Raw genomic sequence first — 18547 nt, 5'->3', positions numbered from 1 at the left:
ACCACCTCCTGCGGCTTCCTCCTTGCCTTCCCCTGTGGCTCACCCATCCTGGTGGATGTTAGCTGCCACCTCATGAGCTGCTCTCTTGAGAAGTCTGCCTGGTGAGGGACTGAGGCATCTTGCCAAGAAGCCAGTGAGAAATTAGATACCACACGCCAGCAGCCACGCGAGTGAGCCATCTTGGAAGCAGAGCCTCTGGCCCCGGTCAAGCCTTCGGATGACCTCCTGATTTCCACTGCACAGGAGACCCTGAGCGAGAACCATGAGGCCCAGCTGCTCCCAAATCTGACCCACAAACACTGGGAGTCAATAAACGTTTCTTGTTTCAAGCTGCTAAGTTTGGGGGCTAATGTATTCCACAGCAATAGATCACTAACGACAGACCCTGAGTTGAGTCTCCGTCACGTGTCACGTAACCAGGGGCAAGTTTTTGCAAGCTTCCATTTCCTCATCCATCAAACGGGAATGACACTCTCTCACAGGATTACGGTAAGAATTAAATGTCATTATGTGTGCAAGGTGTTTGCAGGATGTTCACAACTGCTAATCAAAACTCCAAACCCACAGCCGTGCCAAACAAACCTGAACCCGCAGAGCCGCAGCAAGGAGACTCACATCATCCTCTGCAATGAGACCATTAAAATGAACCCCAAGAGAACCACATCCAAGCCTCCCTATAAAAAATTTTGAGGAGAAAAAAAAAAGACATTCAGGATATTGTCGTTTACAACCAATTGCTTCTAGTAAAAAGCCAGCACGTTGAGCGCTATTCTCATATTCAACCAAGGAACTTATTACGATGTCTTGGCATAGCTCCAGGTAGGTCACCAGTCCCTGGCGCAGCCTGGGGGCCCTTGACTGGGCCACACAGAGTTAGACTGGACGAAAATCTCGCTTCTGCCTCCAGCCAGCAACTGTGACGCTGGGCCTGGTAATTAACGTGGGGAGTCGCAACCCCACAGAACTCAGAATCCAATGTGAAAGGGTATGTCCAAGTGCTGGGCAGACAAGAAAAGCAATTTCCTTCAGGTATACAAGGTATAAAAAGGGGGACTAAAATAAATAGCATAATCGCAACCAAAGTGCTGTGTGAAAGATCAGGCTTCCTTTGAGAGCTTTATGAATCCCTGTCGTGAAAGCGAAATATTTTCCACAGAAACTGAGAAAATGTATTTTCGGGTATTAATTTTAGGGGTTACCTGGTTTCCAGAAGAGAGGGGTATTTGTACCAATTTTGCTTTCCCTTCTTTAGCTGGCACTTATAAAGGTTACGAGAAGTTAAGCACATATGTAAAATACTTCAGTCTATATCCTCCCTTAGAGAAAAGAAACATTTCTAATAGCAACTTGGTTGAATTAAGAACCGATTTTCCTCTATTTTGGACCACTCTACTTTTCAATTATCCATTTTGCTGACAGTACTTTGCAAGAGCACAAAACACTTAAGACTAAGCGTTTTGTGATGATCTACAGTCAAATGTATTAAGGGTGTTGGAAAATCCCATCCCTGCGGTATTGTTTAGAGTTTAGTAACACTTCAGTTTTATAAATTGTATTTAGGCAAAAGCCAAGAGTCTAGAGAATGAGATTTGTTGCTTTGTTTGAACCACTAGAGATCTGATCTAAAGATCCTGTCCAACCATTATGGAAAAGAAAGATATTTCCCGCATTTTTATCTCTATCTTTAAATGACAAGGAAAAAAGAAAAAAACAAACAAACACAACCTACACTCCAGGAGCTGATATCAATTTATTAATGCAAATTCCCAGAACAGAATCACAAATAGCCACACAAGTGAGGAATATTTCACCTACGGTGTTACACAGTGAATAATTCTGCCCATAATCTTAGGCGCTGCCTTGCATAAAATAGAAGGTGGCTAAAATCAAAAAGGATTTTAAAGCACAACACAAGACGTGCCTACACATATATTTTAAACATTGGGAGGATTTACAGGAACCGATAGTTTTCTGTCTGAACAAAGTTACCTGAATTGCAATAATGCTTTTAGTATCATACTGTTTTCTTTTCCTTCTACTAAATTCCACCCTGTAAAATTGTGTTTCATGTTTCCTTTGTGGGAAAATGTAAAACGGTGACCTCAAGGTGACCGGATCAGAAGTTAGTGTCACTTTCCTCTGTGCACTCTTCTATATTTCACAAACTATCACCAACACTGTATTGCTCCTATAGTTCGAATCAATGTAATCTTAAAACTTAGTTAAACGTTCTGAATCCAGAGAATTCGAAGCAATGAATATGGTAACTCAGTGAATCAGGAACACATTATCAACAAATTTCGTGGCTACGGAGAACTGAGAAAAGAAATCATTACCTCATCCCTCTGCCTGTGTAGACGCAGGGCTCCACCCAGAGGCTGTCTACACTCCGCCTGCCAAGGCTGTCTGCACTCAGCCCGCGAATCCAGCGGGGGTCCCAAGGGTCCCGTCCCAAACCAAATGGGTCTTTTCACTTCCCACTAAATACTCCCCATAGCTCATGGCTCTTCCAAGGACAGGCCAATGAATCTCGTTAAAAGATGGCCTTTCATTTATAATTTTTTCTTGCTAACCAAACTTTCTACAACATGAAAATTTAAGGCTAATGTGTCATAATGCTTTCCCTGGAAATCAGAACAGAACTTTCCGTGACAGGAGCTGCCCTGAGACCACCCTGGGAATTCTGCCAGAATAAATGAAATGGGAGGGACAAGGCAAATTCTTCCTTGGTCTCCGTGCCCTCTCTGCTATATGGAAACATTTCAGTTTTTCTGCAGTCTGGCCCACGGCACCCTTCTTATCACAAAAGCACTATATGAACCCATAGACTGAAATCTCAAATATTTTCTCATCCTCTGGGAAAACGAGTAACTCAAAAAAATTTCATGTGAAGTTTTGGAAATAGGAAAAGCTAAAGAAAATTACATATTAGTGCAGATAACACTTTCAAAATCTCTGGTGATAGTTTTAAGTTCAATATATTAATCATATTGGATAACAGTAAAATGCGATAAATGAGCTCTTAATATAATTTTTGTATCAATGTTCTCAAGAGATGAACTCACAGTTTACAACATCTGAATTCCAGGGGCGCCTGGGTGGCTCGGCCAGTGAAGTGTCCAAATCTCAATTTCAGCTCAGGTCATGATCTCACAGTGAGATTGTACCCCGTTATCAAGCTCTGTGCTGAGCTTGGAGCCTGCTTAAAATCCTCTCTTTTCCCTCTGTCCCTTCCTGCTCTTGTGTGCATACGCTCTCTCTCTCTCTCTCAAAAAAAAAAAAAAAAGCCCAAAACAAAAAATATCTGAATTCACTACCAAGTAACAATGTTTTACTATTTTAACAGAATATATGAATCTTCAAAAAAAATGGAGTATTATTAAGATATCCATATCAAGGGGTGCCTGGGTGGCTCAGTCGGTTAAACATCCGACTTCCGCTCAGGTCATGATCTTGCGGTCCGTGAGTTCAAGCCCCGTGTCAGGCTCTTTGCTGACAGCTCAGAGCCTGGAGCCTGTTTCAGATTCTGTGTCTCCCTTTCTCTCTGACCCTCCCCCGTTCATGCTGTCTCTCCCTGTCTCAAAAATAAATAAACGTTAAAAAAATTTTTTTTAAAAAATGATATGCATATCAACCGATAGAAACAACCCTTTTGATATCACTGAAACCAAAGCAGGAAGGAATTAACAGAGAGTTGAATATTCTAATCAGCTTGAGACTTTTTCAAAAGTAAGAACGTTAAATGTGTCATACTGAGAAGCAGTTAAAATTTGAAATGAAAACCTAGCAAAAACATATAGGTCCAAATCTTCCAGAATTTCCCGGGAAAAAATTTAAGGGAAACTGGTAATAGATTATCATGGATTTTAGAATAATTGGAGTTCAAAATTCATAAGCAAATATCTTTACTTGCGATGAGATAATGATTAAATTACAAGTTATGTCTCATTTCTCTAAAGCTACTGCCTTGCATTCTCAGAATCTCACTGGGAAGAATCCTTCCTTGGGCTTGATTTTCAAATACAGACTTACATTTTGCGAATAAGAAGTCTGAAAGCTATTTTGTGTGCTACAGGTATGAGGACAATGAAGTGGAGGGCCACTTATTGGCAGCTCCCAAGAAAGAGGTGCTGTGAGGTGAGAGCTCGTTTATTCCTCTCAACAGCCTTGCTCCCATCTTACTCACAAGGAAACTGAAGATCAGAGAGCTTCAGTTATTTGCCCAAAGTCACACGGCTTGTAAATACAAGGCAATTGAGAGAAAATCAAAACAAAAATTAAAAAAAATGCTTCTTCTCTTTGAGTGAGATCAATCTGACCCAGATCCCATGCTTTTCTCCTTACGTTAATTACACTGTGTCCCTTCGGGGCCATAAGAGAGGTGGCTCGAGGTCCTCCAGGACCAGGTCCCCCAGGTCATCAGCATGAACTTAGGGTTAGGGTTAGGGTTAGGGGTTCCACCACCAGTCCACACCAAATGCAGCCCGGGGTTCCACCACCAGTCCACACCAAATACACTTACGTTCACTTAAAATGATGCTGGCAAGGGCGCCTGGGTGGCTCAGGTCATCGTCTCACAAGTTTGTGAGTCGGAGCCCCGCCTCGGGTGAACACGAGCCCTGCTTTGGGTAAGCCCTGCTTCTCTCCCTCCCTCTCTTGGTCCCTGGCTCAACTTGCCCCCTCTCTCCCTCAAAATAAACAGATGGATGGATGGACGGATGGACGGATAGATAGACAGACAGATAGAATGATGCTGTCAAGTACTCTGACCCACATTGCTGTTTGGATTCTGTTCTCCGGGCACGAGACAGAAGACCAGCTTCTCTTTTGTCCCCTTTGGCACATCAGGGAATAATCTTAATATCAGGGTATGAAATGGTCTTGCTTAGGATGAATTCTGCTCTTCAGGAAGCAGAGGATTACAGCATCACAGCTTCTTTGATTTGAAATTTAATAATAACAAACGATTCTTACAGCTAGAAAACTGGATATAAACATGTACCTCTTGTAAATCTAAAATTTAGACTCACGCCACAGAAGAGTGAACAGATCGAACAAGTTGGGTGTAACTGTTTTCCAAGCACTGCGTCTGGGATGTCAGCCATCACAAAAATTTCTCCTGGGATTAGGTACTCAATACGATGCCTCTACAGAATCACCTCATTATAAATCACCCTATCCCATCTATTTTTATGGAGGGGTGGGGGGGAGAACCCTGTACCATTAAGACGATGATGAAAATTTCATCATAAAACCCTGCCTTCACCCAATCGCCAGTTTATTAAGAATTCTTTTGCTCTTAAAGGTGAATAAAAGCACCTCTCCTTTTAACACTGCTTTCAAAAGTCTCTTTAAGGTGACAGGGTTATGCAAAAAAAGAGAGAAGAGCCTTTCTTCAATCTATGCATAGATTAAATTTTCATACTAATCGAAGTTGCTAAAGTTAAAATGGACTACCAGGAAATAGAATGCTATTATAAATAGTACTGACTGTAAAATGTTCATCAATTTAATCAGGAGAACATTTTTCCTCTTTGTCTTTGCCCTGCCAGCCCTGTTTTTGAATGGGAGGCTACTTCAAGGAGATGTCTCTGTGTCTGCAACTAACTGAAAACTGCAATCAGAGTATAAATCTGGGACCAGGTTTATTCATTCATTCAACACTCATTTACTAAGCATATACTTGACTCAAAAATCAGGAAGAAAACTGCTAGTACTGCACCAGATACATTTAAAATAAACTGCAGTCTGCATCCAGAATCATTCAGTCAAAATATAATGCCTTGGTCTTTTTTTTTCCCCCAAGGAGGATGGTTATGTTGAAATCTAATGTTTTTACGAATGCCTTTAAAAAAGTAAAGGTCCCCAAAAGAAACATATTAAAAAATATGGCACAATTTCACTAAAAAAAAAAAAAAAAAAAAAATATATATATACATATATATATATATATATATATATATATATATATACACGTATATACATATATGTGTGTGTATATATATATATATATATATATGCATATATATAGTCACCTTCATATAATCATAGAGCTCAAAGGGATTCCAAGAACACTGAAGTAGACTCTATCTCCAGCCAAGATTATACCAAAATTGTCCTAAACATGTAAACTCTAACTAAAAAAACCCCAAAAAACAGCAAGGAATTGTAACAGCCAAGCCTTCATTTGAAAGAACATCAAGTCAAGGGCACCTGGGAGGCTCAGCTGGTTGAGCGTCCAACTCCAGCTCAGGTCATGATCTCCCAGTTTGGGGGTTCGAGCCCCGCATTGGGCTCTGTGCTGACAGTAAGAACCTGCTTGGGATTCTCGCTCTTTTCCTCTCTCTCTGCCCCTTCCCCACTCATGCTTTCTCTCTCTCTCAAAATAAATAAACTTTAAAAAACTAAATAAATAAAAGAACAGCAAGTCCAAGCTGACTTTCCTAATCTAAATTCTGAGCAGAGGAGCAAATCTGCTGTGCCCATCATTTATAGGTCAGGCATTGTTTTTTTTTTCAGGCAGGGAAAGAAATTTGTGGCCTGAAACTACATGTATTTCAAAGGAGTTACTTAGTGCAAGCCTTCTGTTTGCAAAAAAGATCGATTAATCCTACATCCACATTATATTATGCCTCTAATTGCTTCATTCATCTGTGTGCTCTTCATCTAAGAGCCAAGCACACGGGCATTCTGGGAAATTCCTGAACTTCGTCCCTTGCACACTCCAACCCACCCCATCCCCCTTCAGCCCCAAAGAGCTTTTAATCTGACTGGTTAATTCTTGGGGGGGGGGGGGGGGAGGACACTTCCTAGAGGGGTGGGTCCATTATTTTTCTTTTTGAAGAAACAGTTATATGAATTTCAGTAACACTTTGAGGATCACGTTGTTTTCCTTCTATTACATTGCAGTCAAATTAAGGTTAGTGCATTTTTTGTGGAAAAGTGTAAAATGGTATCTCAAGGTGTCTGGACCACAAGTTGTGTATATCTATATCTATATCTATATCTATATCTATATCTATATCTATATCTATATAGATATATATATATATACACACACACACACACGTACACACATACATACATATACATATATGTACATACATACATACATACATATATGTATATACATATATACATATACATATATACATACACATGTATATATATATGTGGGGTGGTCTAGGTTTCAAGGTCTAGAACTCCCGTGTGGTCGGGGCAGAAAGAGGGTAGAGGCCTCCACCCACTTTGGCTCCAATTCTGACCATCTTTGGGGGAAAAACGCTGTGCTCCAGGCCTGCTCACCATAGACCTCGCCAACGCTGAAATCTGCACACACGTGTTACTCAGGGACTTGAAAAAGTGGATGAGGTATGGTGCAAAACTTTCTTAGCCTCAGAGGGTCCTTCCGTGAATGAGAAAAAGGTACCCCTCTGGGCTTGCTCATACCAGCTGTTCGGCTGGATGACCTGGTGTGGACACAGCTTGAGATCCTCTGAGGTGGGTCTGGTGTGGTCCAAGGCATTCCTGGATCCTGTGGTGAAATACACCCTAAGACCACCTCTGTTTCTTTTTTATTTTAATGTTTTATTTATTTTTGAAAACAAGAGAGAGAGAGAGAGGGAGAGAGGGATAGAGAGAGAGAGAGAGAGAGAGATTGAGAGAAAGAGAGAGAGAGAGAGAGAGAGAGAGAGAGAGAGAGAAATGGAGACACGATCCAAAGCAGGCTCCGGGCCCCAAGCTGTCAGCACAGAGCCCGATGTGGGGCTCGAACCCACGGACCGCGAGATCATGACCTGAGCCGAAGTCAGACGCTGAGCCATCCGGGTGCCCCGGACCACCAGTTTCTGATGGTGACTTTCACACTGCTCCGAGGTGCCTCTGGGGCTCCCAGGAAGTGCCTGAGGGGTCACCGCAAGGGGAAATCAGGGAGACACAAGCACTGGTCTCCATTCTCATCCCTCCCAGCAACTGTTTTCAGCTGCTTTTACCTGTCGAAGTTCATGTAAGATTTCTTTGGGAGAACGGATTCCACTTCGTTGTCGAAGACTAACAACCACTATTTCTAGTTTATTTCACACGCATACACACGATCTACTTCAGGTCACTACCGCCTGGACTGCTCAGATGTAGAGGCCAGCAGGGGCATGTCTCTCCAGGGGCACGGGGGAGGGGGGCAGCTACTGCCCTTGGCCTCTCGGCTTCTCTTTGCCTGACAACACAGTTTCAGTATCACGTAACCCAAAGGGCAGGCACATCAACAGTCGAAGTTTCCTCTCCTGTGTACGGATGTTGACGGTGACCAACCTTTCAGGGAATGTCCTCTCCTCTGAATAAGGTTACACGTTTCTCTCACACTCTTCCCTGTCTTCATCCGCGGCCCAACACCAAGGTTAAGACATTGACCCACCTGATAGGAAGTCATGGGAACAGTTGAGAACTGTAGTTCCTGGTTGTATCCAAGAAAGGGGAATGTCTTCTGGCTTGGGAGAGCCTACGACCGCGATATCAGCCTCGTGAAGCTGGAGAGAAACAGAAAAAACACCGTGCACGTTTTAACCTGTGGCAGAGACACAGGACTGGCGACGTGTGTCAATGGGCTTCAACGCGATAGGGAACTGACACGTATCCGGAGGTCAGCGCCATGCCAGTTAACAGGGACGGAATCGCTTCACTAAGGTACGAACGCAGCACAGATCGGCACAGGGCGTGACCATCATATCCTACAAAGCAAAGGGGGTAGAAGTTCTTCTGGGCAGTCAGTTCGGCGTGAACGCTGTGCGCAATGTCATCGTCCACGTTTTCAGCACTCACTGCGATACCGAGAAAAATGATGGGGCCGAGAAAACCATTCAGTGGAAGCAGAGACTGAAAGGTGCACAGGGTGGGTGGTGTCCTGACTCACGCAGCGGCTCAGGGGGAAGACGGTGGGGGGGGGGGCGGGGGGGGGGCGGAGGGGGTTGCGTAGGGAAGCCTCTTGGAAGATCTGGCCAGTTCGGGGGGCCTGCTGGCCTGTACAACTGCACACTCAAAATTAGACCCATATGGAACTTTTACTGGATCTATGGGAGGGTTGTCAAGAGCTCAAGAAAGAATCTCATTTTCCTTGAGGCTCTGCTTAGTCTCCTGTCAAACTGCTCTTTTCTTTCTTTCTTTCCTTTTTTTTTTTTTTTTTTTTGGAGAGAAAGGAAAGGAATTCGACTATTACTACAAAACAGATTCATCCTATCCGTCCCGTCTGATTTTGATAACACGGTGCTGGAGTGACTTGTCTGGTAGGAAGGGGACACCTAGAAACAAGGGAAGCGACTGGCTCTGACCTCAACCAAAGAATGACCCCGTCCCCAACTAAACCGACGGTCGCAAACTGGATTCCTAAGGAGGGCACAAGGCCAGGGACAAATCTGAGACCCTGGTGGGGGAAAAGAACTATGGCTACACGTGTCAGCGATGTGGGTTGGTGTTACACCCATTTAAGAGACAAGGAAACGGAGGTTCTGAGGGTGTGAGCACCTCTCTGGTATGTCCTGTTTCCCCCAGAGGAGCCAGTCTTGGACACTCAATGGGGGAGAAAGAGGACGCTGCAGCCCTCTGCTCTCCCATGCCACTTTCCTTCCTTCATTGCTTTTTCCACAGACTTCTGTGCCCCGCAAAGGACTGCAGACTCTTTAGAATCAGCCAGAGGAGGTCGAGATGAAACACAGAAACTGCCCCGTTGCCACTCCCACCACCCAAAGTCCCCGGAAATGAACGTGCTTCCATGCGCCCTCATCCATTCTCAGCATGGACAGGCTGATTGCTGAAGGGCTCGGGGACCCACCCAGCCAGCAGCTCAGCCTAAAAGTCTGCAACACAGTTTGGGCAAGAGGCTGCCTCGGCTAACGTCTCTTAGAAATCTCGGGACAAGAGACGGCAGCGAGGGGAGGAAAATTCATGACAGTCCTACTTGGTCTGTGAAGGAAAAAGCCAGGATCTAGAACAGCGCCAAGCTCCCTTGACAGAGGAGGGACACGGTAACAACTTAAATGGCATGTCTTTTCAAAGAGCCGATAAAGCCAACCTTTAAAAGTGACATCCTGGGAACATCGGAGCAATCTGACCGTGCCAATTGGGGAAAGGGGGTTAACAGTCACACAGGGCTCACTGCTCTTCAGTACGAACTTCATTGAGGTCCAGGAAGAAGCCTGCACTGAAATCGTGTCCAAGTAAAATGACCAAATTAATCACATTAAAAAGAAGAGAAGTCCCTACTAAAACAGCCATCATTTTCTTATGCTGCGGGGATACAACACTGTGAAACGGAATGAACTCTAGTGTGTTAATGTCACATGTTCTCCGTAGATAGATCTGAATGAAAAGCAGCTAGATCCTTGGCTGATGTTATATTCAGGGACAAAAAGTGTTCTTATGGAAGAGGGATTTTACTTGAATAAAAAAAATGCATTTCTTCATGTTCTTCTATCACTGCAGATACTCAACCACAGTAAAGCCCCCAGAGAAACTCAAATGCTTCATGCCTGTTGGAAATGACCAGCAGATAAGAAACGCCATTTTGGTACATTTCCATGCACAATAGCAGCAAAAACAGAACATGTTAAAACTTCTATAAAAAGGAAGTTAATATATACAGGCTAAAACGTTCATTTTGGAAAAAGCCAAGGATCACGAGTCCCCTAAGAACACTTAGTTTCCTCCACGTGGTATCTTTGATACAACCTGTTCTTTTCATTACCTATAAATCTCACGAATCTCATGCCGACCCCTCCACTCCGTATTTAAATACAACTCCAAAGTGCGCTGTGCTAATAAGTAATAAGTTACTCCCACAGAGAAAAGACAAAAATCTCCACCATTAGTAATGATCGCATTGGAGATGTTAATTCTTTTCTGGAAAGGAAAACTGCTAGATGCTTAAATCAATACATAACCCACTGAGGACCAGAAAAGATTTTAATGAGCTAAAGAATTCAAGGAGAATTATCGTCTCGCTGGCTGTTTCCACTTTCCTCCTCCCAAATGGGAAAGACCCTGGCCAAAGCCTGGCTTGCAACTCTGCCTCTTAACAAAATATTGCTTTCTCTGCTGAGGTTTGACGTAGAAGCTGCTTACAGAGTACTGCCCACTCCCCAGGCGGAAGACCAAATGTTAAAACAATAGTAAGACGCAGATATGCTGACGTTTAATGTGGAGTATGTGGGAGTAACGTAGAGTCGAGATATCATGAAAACTCTTTTTCTCTACGTCATTGATTTTTAAGAGCGGGGGGCAAGCATCAGAAAATGGAGAGGGGAGGACAGAGGACAGATATGATCTGCAAGGTTATAAGGGACATCATGATTTTGTATGTAGCAAAAAAAAAAAAAAATGCATTTTAAAATTCAAACTATAGAAAATACAGCCCAGCCCCACCCTGTTGGCTAGAAGACAGAATTTATCTTCCACTATTGATGTGTTCTGAGGGCACATGTGGGAATCTGAGGTATGAGGTATGTATATATACGGAAAGCTGGGATGCTTAAAAAAAAAAAAAAGGTGGCTAGGTTTTGATGAATCGTGATTACCTGAGACCCATAAAACCTGTTTCTATATTCTTCAAGTTATCAACACAGTTCAGAAAACAAAGTTCAAAAAAATAAAAATTAAAAAAAAAAAAAATCAATAGGTCCTTTCTCCAGCAAAGATGTGCTTCTGAAGTTACAATTGCATAAGAGAATGAAGAAGGTCCAAGATTCCTTAGCGAAAATACTCACTCACTAGCCATCTCTCAAGTGCAGCTTGGGGCAGACACTGACTGAGGTCACTGAGGACCCGAAAATAAAAATCCTGCCTACAAGATTTTACAACTAGGATCTACAAGATGGAGGGGAACAGGGCAAACCACTGGGATACGAAAAAGAAACAATTAAACATTTCATTTCTACTTATGTTGTCCACACAGGCATGGGCATCCCTGATCCATCTTTGCACACGAGCTGGGCAGGTATCACACACAATACAGAGAGGGGTCTTGAGGGAAGGGTGGCTTGAACTTGTTCTTCCACTTTCGATGAACTGGGACACATTGTGGTTTGTGTGACCCTGGTTAGGTGGCTTTAGAGAGCAAATGTCCCACAGCACATTCTTTCCAGTGCTTTGTAATGAGAAGTGTCCGTGAAATTTCATGTGGCACAGAGACTCCTTGACTATCTCATGGCAAAGTCCTAAAAAGACTTAGTGTTTTGTTTTGTTTTGTTTTGAGAGAAAGAGAGAGAGAGGTGCAAAGGAGAGGAAGAGAGAGAGAGAATCCCAGGCAGCCAAGCAGGCTCAACACACTGTGGGAGCCCAACGTGGGGGTTTGATCCCATGATCCTGGGATCATGACCTGAGGTGAAATCAAAAGTCAGATGCTCAACTGACTGAGCCACCCAGGCACCTGAGGTCTCTTAAAAAATTTTTCTTTAATGTTTGTTTATTTTTGAGAGAGAGAGAGAGAGAGAGAGAGAAACACATACAGGAGGAGAGGGACAGAGAGAGAGGGAAACACAGAATCCGAAGCAGGCTCCAGGCTCCGAACTGTCAGCACAGAGCCCGACGCGGGGCTCGAACCCATGAACTGTGAGATCATGCCCTGAGCTGAAGTTGGATTCCCAACCAACTGAACCACCCAGGCGCCCCCCGAGGTATTTTTTTTTTTTTTTTTAATGAGATGTCACTTCCTTCCTATAAATGTCAAATTCCCAACGTTGCTGACCTTCTCTTGCTACTGACAAGGAGTTGTCAGACTGGGCTACTTTGGTTGTGCTCACACCATCGGATGTGTTTTAGGGAGATTATGCTGGATGCTGGGTTGAGAACGGGCCGGAGGGAGTGGGAAGGAGACATGCGAGAGGAGACATTCGGTAGGAAGCTGGATGCATGGACTCGGAACTCAGGATGGTCAGGGAGGAGGGGAGGTAGGCCGGGATTCATCAGCATCAGACACGGGTAAACCCAGAAGCGTGGGGATCTGGGAGAAAGAGGGAGGGTGGGAAGGAAAGGGGCCTTGAGTACATTTCTGAGAGTGTTCATCTTCAATGGTGAGAGAAACGATGGTGACTGGGTGTGGCCCAGAAGGTAGGAAGAATGGGGGAGTCATGTAGGCGCAGGGGAAAGGGCATGGTCGACAGGTCTGAATGATGCCCAGTGGCCAAACAAACTAAAAGCAAAAAAATCCATTTTTGGCAATTAGGAATCCATCAGTGACATTCCTATAGAAATGGGCAGGAGCCTGGTAAACTCCTGCCTTTTGGGTCAAGTGTATTCCCTGCATATGGAGACTTCGTTAAGGCCGAGTGTTTCATGAGCACAGTCCCCGTTTATTCATAAACTACTTTGACTTGGAACGTCTAACTCTTTATTTCAATGAACTGAGCATCTACCGTAGGATTCCGGCTTTGTACCTATGGGTCAATGTCCACATTTCCCCCAAATATTAAGCACAATGTCAGATAGAAACATTACAGTAACTGTAAGGACTCTAAAATAAGAATGTCAAACCATTTTCATTCAGATATTGTAAGACTTTGGTAAGATAAGAGAATTTCCAGCAAGAGGTATTCTCCCCGCCTCCTTTCACAGACACCCAAGTGATCTCGTCCTGGAAGAATTCTCCTTTTGGAAACTGGGTATGTGTCTTTCTTCCACTCTCCTCTGATCAGAACAGATCATTGGCTTTTAAAATCAAGCCTTCTCGTATGCTTATTTCATAAATCTGAATGACTACAAGCTAACTGCACGGCCTGGGATTATGATTATAACACGTATCTACCAACTTTTCCCCCCACGGGATGATGAATGATCTTCCTTTTTCTATAGGCTTCTAGGTTCCCCTCTTACTTCACCACTCCACATACTTCATGCTCAATGTATGAGAAGAGAACCTAGGAGATTCAGTTGTGTCCAGAATGACAGAGAAGACAGTAACTCCCTCTTCAAGTGCACGGGACGCGCACATGGGTTGTAACACACGGTAAGAGGAAAGCACAACCTCATAGCTAGCGATGGGTGAGCTTTGAATGACTTATCGAAAATAGTTCCCTTCCTCGTATTCTGGCAATAAAGTTAAAAAGGATGGCTAGGAGACACAGAGAGAGAGCTGCGTGTTTGTAGGTGGGGTGAGAGAAAGGCTCAGAACCGTGCGGCACGAAGATGAGCGAATGCCCAAGTTACAGTTCCCAGAGTGACACTAAACCGGCCAGGCTTCCCAGAGGCAGGACGGCCCTGACATACGCTTACGTCGTCAACCCCATACCTAAATAGCTACGGCCTGTTCAGGCTGATGCCAGTGGCTATAGCCATGGGAGATATGCCTTTGCATCTCCTGACACGTTTGTACTTTCTGCTTCGGAACCCCAGATGACACATCAGCAAGGTTTGCTTTCCACCTCCTCCAAGTAACTCTTCAGGCCTCGGTCACCACCTCTGAAAAGTGAAGGAGTCGCCCTCGACGGGAGGGGACCGAGGTGCAGCGGGAACACGGCTCGGCGGAGCTATGAGGCCTCGACTCGAGGGCAGACCCCGTTCCCCCTCGGTGCACAGGCTCGCACGCTGCGTTTTCAGGTATAACGTGAACGAGATCATGCGGGAAAAGGCTTTGAGAACTAGATCTTTACCCAAACGTAAGGCGCTTTATTTATTAGAGGGGGGTTAGGTTTAAAAGGTACCGACGAAAGTATCCTAATTCCTTAAATTACATTTTGGTTCCTCACGTAGCATCTACGCTGGGGGAGAAGGGGGACCAGGCAGAGCTTGGGTCTGGCAAGGGGCAGAAGGGCCAACAGGGATGACACTGGGTGGACTGGAGGTGCGGTCACTGGCCTGTTGTCCACGGGACACAGTGTGGAGCCCTTCTTCTGTGCTGTATCCAGTGCATGCTATGTATGACTAAGGCTCCCTGTACGTGACTCCTGGGACTGCGTGCCCCTCAGTTCCTCTGGATTCTCTCACAAATCCTTTCCTCAGTCCTGCCGAATATAATCAGCCTGATTTGGGGACTCTCAAACAAAGGTCCCCCTCACCTCTTGTTTGGGTGGCAACGATCAGGGAGTAGCAAGGGTGAGAATGGGAGCTGACATCGAAAGGCATTTTCAGTCCACGAACATGGAGAAATCTGCCAAAGAGCGCTCAGGGGCCTACGTGACTCGGGTCGCTTAGTCACACGTTCCCGAATAGCCTTGGTATTTGCTTGGCGCAAGATGTGTGGTGCCCTGAGATTGGGGACAGAAGCCCGTATCGGGTGGGGGAGAAGAGGGACGCATGTGGATGTGCAGTCCTGCGTGCCCACTCATGTGACCAGGGCGCCCACAGTGTCCCTGGAGGGCAGGTGACAAGCCCAGTGCCTCAGGGCCAGAATGGCACTCGGTCTCCCTCTGCTTCCTCTCCTAAATGATGTCTGTGGAGGGGTGCCTGGGTGGCTCAGTCGGTTAAGTCTCCGACTCTGGCTCAGGTCACGGTCTCGCGGTTCGTGAGTTCAAGCCCCACGTGGGGCTCTGTGCTGACAGCTCAGAGCCTGGAGCCTGCTTCCGATTCTGTGTCTCCCTCTCTCTCTCTACTCCTTCCCCACTCACGCTCTGTCTCTCTCTCTCTCAAAAATGAATAAACATGAAAAAAATTTTTTTAAAGAATGGATTCTAAACTGTTGGAATAAAACAATAGTGAACTCATGGCCAGTCTAACGTCTTGGGCCTTGGTCTCCCTGAAGTTCCCCATCTGAGCTGTCAGATACTTTTAGGTGTAAAAGATTAAATGTTAAAGGGACTTTTAAAGACTGGGTTTTGTGATTATCTGGAATAAGAGACCACTCGGGACAGCGGCTCAAAGTTCAGGCTGGGGGCGCCTGGGTGGCTCGGTCGGTTAAGCGTCTGACTTCGGCCCAGGCCGCGATCTCACAGCTTGTGGGTTCGAGCCCACGCCGACAGTGCGGAGACTGCTTGGGATTCTCTCTCTCTCCCTCCGCCCCGCCACTCACACTTTCTCTCTCTCCAAATAAATAAACTTAAAAAAAAAAAAAATTAAGCTGTAGTGCCACCTCCCCCATTACAAAAAGTCTCAGCTTCCTCAGCCGTGATGTGGGGGGCATGGGGGTCCCACAGGCAGGGCAACTGCAGAATCATGGCAACAGCAAAGCCCTGCCCCTGGCTCATGGCACTCACGAACTCAACCGGCGTGAGCTGTCGTTACCGCCGTTTACCCCAGGTCCAGCTCAAGTGCAGCCTCTCCTGTGAATGTTACAAGCAGCTATTATCCTCACCAGACACCCTGAAGGCCAGGAGACAGTGGGGTGACGTGCAGAAAGCACGGGAAATAAAAAATCTGGGAACTGAGAGTTCTGCACCCAGCGACAAGGTAGTGCAACGAGGGAGAACAGGCAGGTGCGTGTTAACAAAAGCTGGAGTGCTTGATCGCTAGACAAGTCCCGCAAGACATGCAAGACTGAGTCCTCCAGGTAGAAATGATGGGACCCTTGACATTAACTCCAAGCCCTAGGAAGAAACAAGGATCTCCGGAAAAACCAGTATTGCTGTATTTTTGGTTCTAACGATTATGTTTGATTTCCTGCAGGGCTTAAAAGCCGAATGCGTTAAAAATTAAGATACATTTTAAAAACCCAACCACGTAACTCGCTAATCTCATCCAGTTTAAAAGCTAGGGTTTTCTTCCAATCTTTGGAAAAAAGGGTTTTTGGTTTTGTTTTTTTTTTTTTTTTTTTAAGATTTCATATGTACAATACAGAGTTATTCAGAATTTTCCAATCCACTTTTAAAAGCCTTTTATGAGCCATGCCACGCAGTGAATGTAAACTGGAAACGACTTTGTGATCATTTAGCTTTGCTCAAAGAAATGACACACTTTGATCCTTCAAATGGGGAAACCTTGTATTTTTCCCTTCTTGGGTCAGTACTCGTTTTGAGGGTCTCTGTGCGCAGGAGGAGGAGAAACGAGATCCTCTGAGAAAAACAAAATAAAAACGGTTCTCTTATTTCTTGGTTCTTTCTTATACACACAGCTGGGATCGACCCGATTTGTCACAGCTGGAGGCCATTTCACCCCCGTCCTCCAGCTGTGTCTGACCACAAATTCAGGAGGCTCTCCCACTAGCAGTATGAGTTAAGGGGGTGTGCACACACAGCCCCAGAGGGCCTGTCAACGTCGCTTCCCCGGAGAGGGGTACCACTCCAACTCATAAATACTAAATGCCGAACATCGTCTCACTTCAAATTGCTTTTGGCATCAGGGTGAACTCATCAGGGTGAGGAAGAGATAAGCCCGTTCTCGCTGGGTGGGGGGCTCCGTCCAGTCCCCACATCGGGGAGTCATTCCACTCCAGGGGCTTGGGAAGCTGAGTGTGGCGTCTAAGTCTGGGCGGAGGAAGGAGGGCGATTCCTTAGCCCTACCCAAAGACATCATGCCCAGTGCTTTGGCTTACTGACGTCTGATGCTCCATAGCACGCGGCTCATTTGGACAAATGCCCAGACATTCTTCCCCTCTCCCACATGCAAATGCATAACGTTGCAAAGCCCAGAAGGGACGCTTGAAACAAAGTGGGAAACTCATTCTCATTTTTCAGTGATGCGCTCTGGTGGGCACCAGCGATAAAGCTACAAAACACAGCAGTCGACTCCATTTTCCACAAAACTCTCAAAAGGCAAATCTCAATGCCTCACGCTCAGGCTCCACAGAGATCTTACGCGTCGGCAGAATCCATTTCTATTTCGGTAACTCTGCGTAACCATGCCTCGACATTGTAGGAAGGAACAGTATTCCTGTAAGAAGTAATTAATAAACGAGGAACCCCCACCAAAGATAACTTGAAGCAGAGTGGCTTCCGAGTAACACAGAATTCACGGGAAGGAAGAGGTCCACAGCCATGGAGCAAAGGCTGTTACATAACTCAAAGTTGAGACTATTCCCAGTGAAGACTGGGGGTGAGCCCAGATAGGTCAAGACACTGTCTCTTAGTCTGGCTGTGGTTTCATCCCCTCTACCTTCATTTTTTTTTTTTCCTAATGTTTACTTTTTGAGAGAGAGAGAGACAGAGAGTGAGCAGGGGAAGGCAAAGAGAGAGGGAGACACAGAACCCAGCTCTGAGCCATCAGCACAGAGCCCGACGCGGGGCTGGAACTCACGAGCCTTCGAGCTGTGAGATCACGACCTGAGGCGAAGTCGGCCGCCCAACCGACTGAGCCCCCCAGGCGCCCCTCATCCCCTCCACCTTCAAATGTTGCCGGGAGGCTCCACAGAGCGACTCCCTCCTGCCAGCCATACGCTGGAAGCACATCTACTGGGCTTCCAATGAGGGACCTAGATGCCACTATTTTATTAGCTTATCTCCTTTATGACTTAACTGACCCAGCGGCCTTTCCACATTGTGAAACTTGCCAGTGTGTTTCCTGACTCACCTTTAACAGTAGCCAAACCATTAATGTGGATGTTCATAGGTGCCAAGTTCTGTCCTAAGCCAACGCATATGACCGAATTTCCCCAGCGGGTAGGGGAAATTATAGTTCCCATTCTACACAAGAAGACACA

At 45.4% G+C, this 18547-nt stretch overlaps 1 protein-coding gene across 4 annotated transcripts in view; it reads right to left on the bottom strand.

Annotated features, from left to right (window-relative positions):
- MTHFD1L (methylenetetrahydrofolate dehydrogenase (NADP+ dependent) 1 like) overlaps positions 1–18547 on the bottom strand; it is a 189483-nt gene that overhangs the window by 150750 nt on the left and 20186 nt on the right. For all 4 annotated transcript variants that reach the window (XM_058735647.1, XM_058735646.1, XM_058735644.1 and 1 more), the window contains exons 8-9: positions 8411–8522; positions 583–674 (exon numbers count right to left, since the gene is read on the bottom strand). In XM_058735647.1, the coding sequence (XP_058591630.1) occupies positions 583–674; positions 8411–8522 (204 nt within the window). The remainder of the gene's footprint in view (positions 1–582; positions 675–8410; positions 8523–18547) is intronic.

The sequence above is a fragment of the Neofelis nebulosa genome, chromosome 6, assembly GCF_028018385.1.
Source record: "Neofelis nebulosa isolate mNeoNeb1 chromosome 6, mNeoNeb1.pri, whole genome shotgun sequence".
Taxonomy (NCBI): domain Eukaryota; kingdom Metazoa; phylum Chordata; class Mammalia; order Carnivora; family Felidae; genus Neofelis; species Neofelis nebulosa.
Note: the sequence above shows the minus strand (reverse complement) of the source record. Positions and strands in the feature narration are given on the sequence as shown.